Raw genomic sequence first — 14,921 nt, 5'->3', positions numbered from 1 at the left:
AACTTGGACTGTTTGTCATATCTTTGTTTCCATAAAACATTTGTTTTATGAAATTAATTAAGCTGATTAAATATGTATTCTGTATTATTTTAATGAGATGAATTAAATTTAGTTTTAAATGTTAAACTAAATAGCTTTTAAATAATAAATTTAAATTGAATATGATGAACTATAATTTTTATATGTTGCTGAATTGGTTTGCTAATGTAATATTTTATGCATAATTTTGACATCTAATTATAATGATAACACAATTTTTCATTTCTCTAATGTCTTTCCTACTTTTTGATATTTAGTTTATGATGGCCTTAAAAGGTTTATTAAAAACTATCCTCTTTATTTGTTCATTTGAAAATATTTATGTGGAAGTGTTTTTTTGTTGTTGTTTTTTTTTTGGTGGAGGAGTGAACAAAATTTGCCTGGTGTTTTGTCAGAAGACTTTAAATTGGGGCTTTTACTTCATTAATATTTATAGAATTACTTAAATTTTCTGTCTTCATTTGTCAGTTTTGGAGAGTGGTTTTTACTCTTTAATAAGAACTATTCTGGTTAGTTTATATTTTCTTATGTATCTGCATAATATGGCTTGTTATCTCTCATTACAGTGTCTTAGTTATTTTCTCTTGTTGCTGAGACAAAATACCTGACACCCAAAGTCAAAAGGGTAAAAGTTTATTTAGCTCATAGTTTGCAGAGATTTCAGTTCATAATCAGTTGGGACTAGGGCAGGGTGGCATGGCAGACAGGACTTGCAGAGGAGAAACAGTTCATGAGAGGCAGAAGGTAGTAAAGCAAGCAAGAGCAGAGACAAGCCTCTTTCTGTCTCTTATATTGTATCCAGGTTGCCGGGATTAGGTTGGTGCCAAACCAATCAATGGACCGATTTAATAATCACACACCCTTAATCCTACCTCCCTAAATCCTAGCATTGCACCAGGAATCAATCACACACTCTAGTTCAGTCATCCCTGAAAAAGCCCCACCTATGGCCCACATGAGGCTTTGAGGGGACATCTAGATAAAAATCATAACATATAGTGATTGTACTATCTGTAGCTATATAGACATTTTATTACTAAACTACTGTGTTTCCTCTCTTTCTCTTGTTTTCTCTCTCCCAGGACTTATTAATTTTAGGAGGTGAAGCATTCTGTTTCTTTCATTACATGACAGAAGGCAAAGGTGACACAAATAAATTTTAAAACTTAATTCATATATTCTATTCTATTTAATTCTTTGTATGTATTATTTGCTTCTCATTTAATAAGCATTTATTTCATGTTTAATTCTTAATTTCTCAAGAAAGATAGATGCTTACGTTACTGATTTTCAATCTTTTAAAATAACGGTATTAAAATTTACATTTGCATCTGGTCATGGATTTTGCTGAATCCAGTAAATTCTAATATGCACCAACTTTAATACTCTTCAGCTCAAATTATTTTCATTTCTGTTATTTGTTTTTTCTATATATGTTTCTCAAAATGTGCTTCTTAAATTTTAAAAATATATTACTTTTCTTGTTGTATTTTTATTTACTGATGGCTGAAATGCATTAATGATATAGAATAAGGCTCTTTATGGTTTTTACACTTTGGAATTTTTTATAACATCTTTAAGGTCTAGCATATGCTGATTTGCTACAAAATATCCACATGTGACTGGAGTGCTTTATGCCATCATCATCTTGCTATTTTTTTTCTTCCTTCCAGAATAGCCTAGATTTAGAGATAATTTTCTTTCTGTCTCCAGAATAATCTTTCTGTTGATGACAATTCTGTTTATTTTGTCTGAAACAAAATATATTCATGACATTTTAATTCCTGAAATACATTTCCATACTAACTTAACAGTTATTTTCTTTTGCTATATTGAACTTGACATTATGATATTTCCTGGATTCTATTGTTACTTTTGAAAACTCAGTTTTAAGTCTGATAAAATGTATTAATTTTATTTTAAAATGTAAGCTTTGATAGTAATCTTTTCTGCCACTTTATTATCATGTGCCTAAATATGGATTTCTATTTATTCTGATTCAAATGAACTGGGGATTTTCAATTTGTAGATTGATTATATTTCTTCTACTTGGGGAAATTTTGAGTTAATATCTCGTGAAATACTGCTTCTCTTCAATTTCTCTCTATTTTTATCCTGTGATTATAATTAAACATGATTTACATTCTCACTGTGTATTTTAGATATTTCTTAGTTCTCTGTATTATCCACACTCTTGTATTAATTTGCCTTATTCTAGAAATTTATTCCTCATCTACTTTCTAGCTCACTTACTCTGTTTCAAATTTACCGTTTAACTTTTCTAATGTAAACTTTTAATATTATAAACTTTCACTATTTTCATGTAATATAACTGCCTATTTGTGTATTTATTATCGAAATTTTCATACATTTTATTTCTTTGAAAAAAAAAGCACATTTTTATAGCTAGTGAACAGTAGTTTTAATATCTGGAGGCCTTAAGGTCAATATGTATTAACTGTTATTTCTATTGTCTCTTCATTCTTGCTGTCTTGCTCCATGTGTGCCTAGCTATCTTTACTTGGATGTTAAACATTTGTGTCAAAATAGCTTTGTAAAAGTAATTAGAAAGGAAAGGTGATGTGATCTTCCTAAAAAGAAGACTATTGTTTACTTCTGCTAGGTATCCAGGACCTCCTTCAATCCAGGATCTCCTTCAACAAAACTCAGTAGATGGATATTTTTTTCTAGTCACCTCAAATGACTTAGAAGCTTGGCTACAGAATATACAAAGTAGGTTTGCTTAAAGTTTATACTTAGTCCAATAGTACTTTGCTTTGGAATCCTAAACAAGGATCAGAAATGTACAATCCCCATGAAATGATTTAAAAAACACTTCTCAGACTCTACATCAGAAAGCCTTTCATGAGAAAAGTGACACCAAATTGCCAGCACATCTACCAAATATTTTTTCCTGTGTTGTGGATATTGGACCGGTAATTTTCTCCTGGTGTTTCAGGAAATATGCCTGTCCAAATGACCTAGTCCACAACTTTCAAATGCCACCTAGTTTCTTTAATATACACAACTGAATATGGTCAAAGATTACTGGTAAGAAGAAATGGAGTCATTGGTTAAAATTCAAGAATTCTTTCTGCCAGATCTGTGCAGAGTCCACGTACATTGATCAGAAATTCCTTGAGATAGCTGAATATAAAGAAAAATCTGTGTTCCTGATTTGTGGTGGCCATAAAAAGATCAATAAGAGGTGCCAATTATGTGACATCTAGAGGTAGGTTAGATCTGATACACAGGGTCACCAAAAGATTATAAGAAAATATAAGACATTCATTCCTACACCGTTTATTAAGAAATGAAAAAAACAAACACTGTAAGTGCAAACAAATGTTAAATGCAAACAGAGAGTGAAAAATACAAAGAGTTAACTGGAAAGTCCATATCCAGAATTAAATTAGTTTCATGGAAAAAAATGAGTTCAGACAAGAGAGTGTCCAGTTCTAGTCAATTGTTATGCTATGTGAGGCTGTCCTAAGGTGATATTAAGGGCTAAAGTCATTTTTAAAAAGAATGTTAGGTTGGGTTATTATAATAAAATTATATATCTTTAAACAATGACTTTCTGGAAGAGGGAAGGTGAACTTAGATTCTCAATCAAGAGCAGTTGTTTCGAATGTAGTCTTAGTCCATTCGCAGGTAGTCATGGGGGTCGAATAACTGTCTTATCTCACATTCATATTGATATATATTTGATATATTTTTATATATACATATAAGACAAAAATTGGTGTGGCTTACCAAAAGATTAATTCAGGGTAAAAAGGCAGTTATTTGGATCAAAAAGAAAGGAAACTTCAGGAATAATGGAAGCAGTCTTAGTTTCACCTCCTCCCTTCTCTATCTTAGCAGTATAACCTTCCCATTCCCTAAACTGCAATGCACCCAAATTATCAGTTCATCAGAAAAATGTATCAGTGAAGTGCCAACTCTGTAATCAAAAGATATGGTTTCAAATTCTGATTTGACCTCTCACTGCCCTTGTGACCTTGACCCTAGTTTACCAATGTGTAAACGGGATATAGTAATGATCTCATTAGGATATAAGAAAATTTAATATTTAATTCACATAAAGCATTTGAATCACTGCATGATACATATGAACTACTCCACAAATAGTGTTACCAGATCAAAGTACAAAGACATCAGGGCAGTGTGAAGTGCTCTGAAAAATATTACTAATGCCTTGTTAGAGATTTTCATGAAGATAATAAAAAAATACTGAAACTTTTTCTACCTTTAGGAGCTGCAGCTGAAATGCTATGGTCAGCTGAAATGCTGCAGCTGAAATGCTATGGTCAGTTCCAGTTGATATGCCTCATATCAAGCACACGATTAAAGAACAATAACCCAAATATATCAGGAACATTAAGCATGAGAAGGAAATACGACCAAATCAATGACTGGCAGCAGCCTGAACAGAATAAACTATTTTCATGAAATCTCAATTCCTAAGATGACATGATTCTTTGTGAAACCTGAAGGAGGCAAACTGAAGGCAAACAGTGCTATCTGACAATGCAGCAAATCATTAACACCAAAACATTTTCATCCATAGTTCTTCCTCCTCTTTTAATCTCCTCTTCCCTGTGGTCTACATTTTGTTTTTCATTTAAAAATAATTAAGCCATAAATCTCCTTTGTTACCTTTGGTATCAGAGTGGATGACATCTACAAACTTTGCATCTGTGTAATCTAATCTGCTGTTTGATGGTTTTCCAGAAAATTTTGGCCCAGCAGGATCAAGACCTGAAATAAAAGAAACTATCAATCTAAGCAAGTCTTATTTGAGTGTTCAGTATATTGCATTCTTGTCTTCTAAGCATAACAAGTATTTATAGTTTTAGTTGAGACCTGTCCAAAAATATATCTAAGTATTAATTTTGGGGTTGTTTTTTTTTTTTTTTGGTACCAGGGATCAAACTCAGGACCTTGCACTTGCAAGGCAGGCGGCAGAACCACTGAGCTAAATCCCTAAACCTAAGTATTCATTTTTGAACACTTATTACAAACCTTCAAAGGTTGTCGATTGAAACAACACAAGAGATAGGTGAACAAAATATTTTAAGACATTTTAATATTTTATTTAAATAGTAATTGGGAGTAAATGCAGGAACTTTATATTTAATTTAGTACAGTTACTCCTGAGGGTTGGAAATAAGACAGACATCTGTTCTCTCTTGAACACTGTGCCTTAATAGTTCATTTGTATATATCTATAGTTCAAAAATGCTGTTTAGGTGACAAACATTATTTAGGTATTAGGATAAAACATATTTACTATTATGTTATCATTCATTTCTTACTAGAGATTTCCATGTACTTTAAGAAAAGAAAAACATATTAAAATTCCAATGAGTATAGATATTATTTCTGGAGTATTTTAATTTCAAAATAAAAATTCTAGGCTCATTATTTTCTGAAGAATATCACAAAGATAAGGGAAGAGATAAAATTAAATTTCTTCAGAGCATGTATGCAGTAAAAAAAAATCATCTCTAAAACATAATTAAAAATTAAGATACAGTGTTATTCATCTCAGGCTCTCCTGTTAAGGCAGTTTACTTAGCCCAGTTGGCTAAATGATCTGTTTCTCTCTTTCCATAGATTGCTCTGATGTACAACCTTCACGTTTGTGGGTCTTAAAGCTTGATAACTGTCCAGTATATGGTGCCATTAAAAAAGACTAGTAAGTGCATAGACACACCTGCTGATACAAGTTATTTCACTTCTACTTATGTCTTTGTTTGAAATTTAACTGAAGACTATGTTATCTTTTATTAAAACTTAAAATTATTATCAATTTTCTGTGGGCATGTTTATCAATAATTCCTAGATGAAAGAAACATAAATTATTTCGAGAAGGGTATTCCTCTTCTTCTACTTCTAAATTCACTGCCACTTCTCAAGAGAGAGTGAAAATGTATGTTAACATTATCGCTGTGTTTTCTGGATACAGTTCACTTTGTCATAGATTAAATATGAGGGATGTTGGGAAGCAGATTCTTCTAGCACTCAAGTGAAATATTTACAAGATTTGAATACATCAAAATTTGTGAAAATTAAATACATTGTTACATTTTAGCTAACACAGAAATAAAGCATCTTTTTAAGTTGATGGGTCAAATTTTCCTGTGTAGTCTTATAATACTGTGCCATTAAAATTTAGATAGAACTATAACAATTGATCATTTCCTCTCATTTCTATCATGGTAATTTAAGTTCTGTTCAGAACTAAACAAGAGATTATAGTCTAACTAAAATAAAGGGCTAATATTTGAATTTAATATATGAAAAATAAATGTTGACATATGATTTATAATGTTTAATTGTTATACGGGTTAAATTTTTAGTGAAATAAACTTTGATACCCCACAGTATTCTAAAACGATAATTTTATAAAAATTGTTTTTACCTGTTATTCTTCCAAGTTCACCATGAAATATCTTTCCAACAAAACCACAGATATGAGCCCCTAAGCTCATACCTATGAAATGAAAATTGCCAAGAGATGCTCCCTGCATCTGTAATTAAAAAGGCAAAAAATTTTTATTTCAGGTAACCATAAAATATGTCTTTTACATCAATATTCTAAAATTCATTATTTTTCTGTTTTAATCCATTCTGATAGACAGGGAAAGAGACTTTATAATTCTAAAATAGATAAGTCTTTGTTCATAAAATATTTTATGGCATAAATATTTGACTTTTCTCTTCATTTTTAATAATGTCATTAAATTTTTATTTAAAAATTTTAAATCTCTTAGCTAAGATATAGCATAGTTCATAAAAAATAACATTTAGTTATCAAAATATTTTGTGATCATAATAATAATAAACATTATTAGATGCTTACTTTGTGCTAGGTAACTTGACATGTGCTTTACAAATCTCATGTTTAATATTCCCGATAACCTCACGACTTATTCATTTTTATCATATTGCCAAAACTTTGCCCAGGTTCTATTAATTACTAATTAAATAGCAGTCAAATTTTACTAAGGAAGCAACCTTAGAGGCATATATACTTATAAGGAAGAAGATGCATTTCAAGGTGTCATGGTCTGAGAGTTTATGACCCCTCAAAATTAATGTGCTGAAATCCACATGTCCAAACTGATGATGGAAGTGGAGCCTTTCAGGTGAATATATGATGAGGTTGGAGCATTCAAGAATGGGATTAGTGCACGGATAAACTAGGCTTGATGGAGCTCATTTGACCCTTCTACCACAGGATCCCACTGTGAAAACAAATCTATGAACCAGCAAATGAGCTTTCCTCAGATGCAGACTGAGCCAGGTCCTTGCTCTTGGACTTCCCAGACTACCCAACCATGAGAAATATATTTCAATGGTTGATCAGTCCACTCTGTAGTATTTTGCTATAGCAGATCACATGAACATAGACAAGGGCCTAAATCAGTTTGCCCTCCAGATTTATGCTAATCTACTTTTTGGTTTTATCGAAGCACACTATATCAAAAATCCCAAGATAACCGGTAAAAAGTGCAATAATCATTCTCACATAAGAGACAATAAAAGGAGGTTTGTGGATTTTAAGTGATTTCACCCTATCACAAGTTGGAGAGTGATGGAGTTAATTTTCTAAGCCCAAGGTTTGAACACCTGTTAGCCTCAGAGAGAGGGGGACATTAGGAGCTCTCATGAGGACATTTTCCTTTTACCATATTCTTAGGGAGCTAAGATGATACTTATGCACAGATTCAGCCTACATAGCGAAATGTCAGACAGCTTATAGAAAGATGTGGAGCATTTGTCACTAATTAAAAACTAGACCCAGTCTTGCCAAGCACAAAATAATAATACTCATCAAATTTCTCACAGCAATGCCACAAAAACTGAGGGAGCATTTTTCCAAATGTTAACGGTACTGATCTTTTCATTCCTTCTCTTTAATACAAAGCTTTAAAAAGCAAACGCACTATTAGAAATGCATATATCACCACAAATTTTCCTACATTTCTCCATTAAAACCTATACTTACCACACTTTGAGGTAAACACATTTATTAAAGACATCTATGATCAAAAAAAGAAATTATGCAATTTTACAGAGTATCAGTAAGAATGCTGAAGCAATTATCTCCTCTGCCTCTCCACAGGAATAATATAGCTTTATCCAAATTAGGAGATGTAACAATAATAATGAAAGTTGATTTTATTCAGTAACTACTAACTGTCACCTATGGGTTAAACACAAACACACATGATTATTCATGTGTATGTGTGCATCTAAATATTCATGTAATATACAAATTATAAAATGTTGTTATCACAAATATACAAATAAGGAAGGGCAACACAGTGAAGTTAAGTGATTCTTCAAAGTCACACAGAGGATAAGTGAAGAATTTGGGCTTTGTATCCCTCCAGTCTGACTCTTAACCACTATTGTAGTAATTCTGGATTTTTTTATGCTTATTCAATTTCAGAAGAGGCTTCACCATAGCAAAACACAAGTGCAAATTTTAAGCCCATGAATGCCTTGCAAATCAAATATAACCCTTCCTTCTCTTAAGTACTCATTATCACTGTTTCTCAGAGCAGATACCGATCTGTCTTAAAGTTAAAGCCTGATTTAGTAAACAATATACATTCAAATCACAGACAATGTAGAACTGGCTTGAATTTATTTAATGAATCCAATCCTGAGAAGACTTGAATAGAACAAAGGTCTGCTTTCAAAGTTGGCAAAGTATGCTACTTTCCTCACTTTGACCAATTCACACTACTAACTACGTACACATTATCTGATGCCTATGTAATGACTGAACTTAAACAGTTTGTAAACCTCTACCCACATAGGATCAATAGTTTATTCTGAAGTCAGTATAGGTATTGCTAAAGAAATTCTGGCAATGATTTTAAATAAAACATAAGTGAATCTTTAAGATTATTTTTTAAATGACAGGTCAAATCTAGGTATAGAATTAATAATTGGAGCAAAAAGTAAAAATATGGCTGCATAAGTCAATATATTGATGCAGTAATTCTAAATGCTTTTGAGAAAAAGTATGAATTTTATTATCACTTTGTGGTACTGCACAACACAATGTATTTGTATAGCATTTAAATGCATAAAATTTCCAGACTTACCAAAAGGTTCTGAATGTACCTGCTTAAAATCTCAGCAACTTTTCTGGTGTTTTTAACTGCTCTATTGTAAATAAAAGTTGCAGCACCCTGGTTCCAGTCTACTACAATTAGATTCAAATCTTCTTTATTCAGCAAAATCCATACAAATTTGTGAAGCCATGATGGTGTGGAGCCCATTGGTCGGTATCCATGAATAAGCCAGACTGTTTTTTTGTGTTTATTGAAATTAATATTAAGCGAGTTGTTGTGCTCAAACAGTGGCTCTGCACAGTTTAGGTTGTTCCTTGTATACAACATCAGAATTATCTTTAACCTAGGAATAAACAGTTCTTTGAAGGAATCCTTTACATTTAGCTTAGAGAATTCAAGGCATACTCTTTTATTCTCTGAAATTCAAAAATAAAAATAATTAGTCAGGCTGAGTACTAGGATAGTATTGGATTTTTGTTTCTGTTACACACAAAAGAAATGAACTTTCAGATTGGAAGGATTTTAATTGATTAGCACTTCTACATAATTTACTGAGTAACTACGACATTTAAAGTAATACATGTATTAGGCATTAAGACTTTCTGAACTATAGTAATAAAAAATTATAAAGTATAATAAGCATTGTTTTATCTATAAATAAGAAAATAAAAGCAATGATTATGACTGAAAACATTAATATTGTTAATAAAATGACAAACATACTGATACATTTAGGTAAATTGATTATAAATGCTAATATTTTAATGAAGAGTATTTACATAGAGATAAATGTTAGAAAAAAATACATTTTATGTGACTAGTTCTCAAATAAATACAAATTAAACCAATGAGGTATGAATTTCCTTATCAAAATAAAATATGGAAAAATCCTTCTAATAAAATTGATTGGGTGAGTATAACAAATACCCATATACATGACTGCTAAGAACAAAAAAAGGTACAACCTTCTTTTTAAATTGTTTACATATGTGTCTATTGTATACCACACACATAGTAAAATATTTATTTTTTTCCTAGAATTTACATTAATGAAATAAACACCTTATATTAAGTATAAGACATTAATTACAGGACTTTGTATAATGCTACAAAAAGCACAAATGCATAGCACCTTAAATCTCTGTCAATATGTGTATTGTATCATCTATGATATCTATCTATCTATATCTGTACATACTTTAAGGAACTAGGGCAGAAAATGAAATAACTAAGAAAAATTAATAACAGTCATTTCTAGTCAGTGAAACAATGGTTGTTTTTTATTTTCATTTTCATAATTTATAGGAATTGTAATTTATTTCATAATAAGTACATATTCCCAAAAGATTTTATTCCAAATGATGTTTTTTTGATGAAAGCATATACATGTACTGTTTCTGGAACTTTAATTTTGTATAAACTTTTGGGAAAGAGATTTATCAATATATATCAAAAACTCACAGAACTGTTTTATATTTTACCTCAATGATTCTACTTCCAAGAATATATTTTTAGAAAAACACAAGAAATGACTAATATAGTATTTTAATATTGAATATGATATATATTACTTATTTAATTCCAATTTTGAAAGCCTATATGCTGTGTTTTCACATATTATTTAAATGAAAAAGAAGGGAGGCAATGAAAGAGATACAAGACCTTCCTTCAATTCCCAGGTTAACAACTAAGACATACTTGAAAGAGCTGAAACCTTTATATGTGTTCTAAGTATGAAAAAACAAAGAAGTAGAAAAGAGGAATAGACTGAACCATGGTGGGTTATGAATGCCTGCCCTATTACAAATTATATATGAAATAGTTGTTCATGGTGGCACATGCCCCCAGCACTCTGGGAGGATGAAACAGGAAAAATGTAAGATTAAGTCCAGCCTGGGCAATTGGCTCATAATAAAAGATAAAGAAAGAGCTGGAGATATTGTCCAGTGCATAGGTCCTGGGTTCATTTCATATATACATATATATGAAATATATATTTATATATAATAAATAATAATATATATAATATATTATTATATATTATATATTAATATATATATTCCTTATATATATATATGGAATCATACATATCCACCTTATATTATTAGCTAGAACTTTGCCAAAGGCCAAATGCAATCAATAAATCTAACCTGCTGGTTTATTTCAAGCCAACTAGATTTCTTACCTGGCCCTGAATGAATAATGGGGAATTAACTGGTAAGATCTTTGTGATAAAATTAAAGGGAAAAAATCATCACTGAAAACCTTCAACAGAGAAATATATATTACCAAATGTACAAGTAATTTCACAAAATACCATATATCCTCCAAATGCAAAATCTCATTTCAGAAACAGGTGCAAGATTCCATTAAGGGAAAATTTATTGAGGTTAAATAAATAATAGGATGAGATGAAGAAGAGAATAATGAAATACTCCAACTTAGAAATAGTAAAAATGTAATTACATAATAAAAATTCATATTATAAATGCTATAAAAACATGAAACGTTCTTCCAATAGTAAAATGTAAATGAAAACCTACATTAAAATTTTGAAGGAAACATATGTATATATGTGTATATATATATATGACAGAAAATGTTCATTCAAATTTAAAATTCTTGCTTTTACTTGAGGGGAGTAGATTTTTGGAGAAGAAGGGGTAGCATTTACAATATTATGGAAATAATTCCATACCGGATTTTGCAAACTGAAAAGGCTCATCACAATGTACAGAAAATCAGTTAATCACACTCACCAACAGACTTCCCAGAAACTGGTGTGGATTTTGTTGAAAGGGAAAAGTATCCTATAAATAACAAAGTAGAAAATCTAGGTTACAAATAGAGAAATGATGACTTCATTTATTTTTTAAAATAATATAACAAATAGAAAAGTGTAATGAATCAAAGCATGAGTCAAAATGTTTGGGGCCTAATAATTTTATACCACTTTAAAAAGATATCACTAATGATATAATATACTTCCTGAGATTGTCATTCTTAAATAAAAATGTTAGATTTTTTTGGAGACAAGATCCACAGACATCCACAAAATAAAAAATTGAAAATGAGTATGGAAATAAACTCTGATTTAAGTTTCTTAAGGAAAACTAGATTGATTCAATTCTGGTACATTTAACAGCACAAAGAAAAAATGATAGGCATCCTAAATGTATAAGGATGATTACAACATCATTCTACAAAGAAAGAAATAAAAACATTTCCAGACAAAATGATATATGAAATACTATGTGAAATACTAATGACCTGAGTGTGGACCAGAGCAGTGTGGCTGCAGGCAGATCCAGCCAGGGGCCCTCACAGACACCAGCTGCTTAATTTCACAAGCCCAAGCCAAAGGGCTGCCCAGAAAAGAACTGCACAAGCACATAAGAATCAGCCAGAGGCCCACCCCATACCATCAGTAAGTGTGGGCAGATCCCAGCAAGCAGCAGTGTGGATGACAGTGGTATGGCTGCAGGCAGATCCAGCCAGGGCCCCACTGTGATTCCCACCTCTTGGGCACACAGACCCAAGCCATGGGCCTACCTGATGAAGAGCTGCATAGGAGCACAAGCGACAGCCAGAGGCTCACACCGATGCCAACGTTAAGTGCATGGAGACCCTAGCCAGAAGTCTGCCCAGACACCAGGGTCTGAGGTGCACAGGCCCCAACCTAAGGCACTTCCAGACAACAACAACATAAGGGGGAAGGCCCTAGCCAGAGGCACACCTGCATACCATCCCAAGTGTGCACAGGCCCCAGTAAGAAGACCACCCAGACAACAGGTCATCTCAGGGATCCAGAAGGCAACCATTCTGAACCCAAGATTTGGTACACCAGTAAGCAGCAGAAAAAGGCTGCTCAGTGGCTTGTTCAGAACTGAAGACCAAAGAGTGAGCAAAAATTTGCCTCAACAGATATGCAGCAGGCTGCATCTGTTGAAACGAGAAGACATGTAAATAAGTCTCAACACCATACTTCCAGATCACCTAAGACAACCACAAAGGGAAAGGAGATGGAGAAATCTGATACTCGACCACCTGGACTCCCTAAACTGGCAAGAAAAGAGGATCTGGGAAAAATGAAATCAGAAATAATTTCTCAGATAACAACAGAGATTGTATCCATAGTGAAAGACATGATTAATAAATGTAGAGCAGACACAGATTAAAAAAAGAGAGGAGCTGAGGAACATGATGGAATCCCACAATAGAAAGCAAATGGAATCCACAAAACAGATGCAAACAGATTTCCAACAGATTAAAAACTCGACTGAAAGTTTATGCACCAGAATGAGCCCATATGAGGACATAATTACACATGTAGAAGGTAGGATTCCAATTAGAGACCAGGAAAAAAAAAATTGTTAAAAATAGTAAGGGACCAAGAAAAATCAATCCAGCAGCTGCTACATTATGCAAAGAAGAATAACATAAGATTGATCAGAGTCAACGAAGAAACAGGAGAGAGTGGAGATGACATTAAAAAAAAAAGAAAACTGTTCACAGAAGTAATGGTAGGAAACTTCCCAAGCAGGGGAAAAGAATTTGACATACAGAAAAGTGAGGTATATAGGACTCCAACTAGCCTTGATCAAAAAAAAAAAAAAATCTACATGTAGGCACAAAATAATTAAGATTCCAGAAACCCAACAGAAGAACAAAATTCTACAAGCAGTTAGAGAAATTAAACAAATCACATACAGAGCAGAGCCAATCAGAATCCCAGAAGACTGCTCAGCAGAAACCCTCAAGGCAAGAAGAGCTTGGAGTGATGTATTTCAAGCACTAAAGGAAAACAAACTCCAAACCAGATTGATGTACCCTGCAAAATTATCTCTCAAAATTGATGGAAAAATAAGATACGTTTATGACAAAGAGCACCCCTAGGAACTTCAAGAACACCAAATCACAACTCCAAAAAATTTTTAACAATGTTCTAGGAAAAGACAATGAGGATCACAACCCCAGGAAGCCCAGCAGAATGAATCCATCGGGCACGACAAGAAATTAAATGCAAAGGGGGAGAATCTAACACAAGAAAAAATCATGACAAGGACAAGCCAATACATATAAATTATAACCATCAATGTTAATGGTCTCAATTCACCAATCAAAAGAAACAGACTGCCAGAATCGGTCAAGAAGCAAGATCCAACAATATGCTGCATACAAGCAACACACTTAATTCCAAAAGAAACTCATAGACTGAAAAGTTAAAGAGTAGAAAACAGTAATCCATGTGACAGGAACCCAAAGAAAAGTAGGAGTAGCTATCCTCTTTGCAGATCAAGTGGATTTCAAACCCACACTGATTAAGAAAGACAAAGAAGGACACTACATCCTTGTAAAGAGAAAAACAAAAGAGGAAGAGATGACAATCTTAAATATATATGCACTAAACACCAGTGTGCCCAAATATATAAAAGAAATACAGATGTGGAAAATCAAATAAGCACTAATAAAATAGTAATGGGGGACCTCAGCACCACAATGTCACAGATAGATAGATCAATTAGACAAAAAAATCAACAAAAAACCCGAGATCTCAATGAAACTCTTGAACAAATGAACTTAACAGAGTGTTCCACCCCATAAAATCAGAATGCACATTCTTTTCAGCTACACAAGGGTCGTTCTCCAAAATAGACCACATACTTGCTCATAGAACATGTTTAAGTAAGTGCAAAGGAATTGAAGTTATCCCCTGTATATTATCAGACCATAGTGTGATGAAATTGGAGATCAATAGCAAAAGAAACTTCAAGAATTTCA

At 32.4% G+C, this 14,921-nt stretch overlaps 1 protein-coding gene across 2 annotated transcripts in view; it reads right to left on the bottom strand.

Moving 5' to 3' along the window:
• Lipi (lipase I) overlaps positions 1-14,921 on the bottom strand; it is a 68,690-nt gene that overhangs the window by 42,389 nt on the left and 11,380 nt on the right. For both annotated transcript variants that reach the window (XM_004842198.3, XM_013071420.3), the window contains exons 2-5: positions 11,900-11,950; positions 9,171-9,556; positions 6,470-6,578; positions 4,702-4,803 (exon numbers count right to left, since the gene is read on the bottom strand). In XM_004842198.3, coding sequence (XP_004842255.1) covers positions 4,702-4,803; positions 6,470-6,578; positions 9,171-9,556; positions 11,900-11,950 — 648 coding nt within the window. The remainder of the gene's footprint in view (positions 1-4,701; positions 4,804-6,469; positions 6,579-9,170; positions 9,557-11,899; positions 11,951-14,921) is intronic.

The sequence above is a fragment of the Heterocephalus glaber genome, unplaced genomic scaffold, assembly GCF_053883595.1.
Source record: "Heterocephalus glaber isolate CG9 unplaced genomic scaffold, H.glaber_assembly_v1.0 deba00000122, whole genome shotgun sequence".
Taxonomy (NCBI): Eukaryota; Metazoa; Chordata; class Mammalia; order Rodentia; family Bathyergidae; genus Heterocephalus; species Heterocephalus glaber.
The sequence above is the reverse complement of the archived record's forward strand: the minus strand, read 5'-3'. Positions and strand labels throughout refer to the sequence as shown.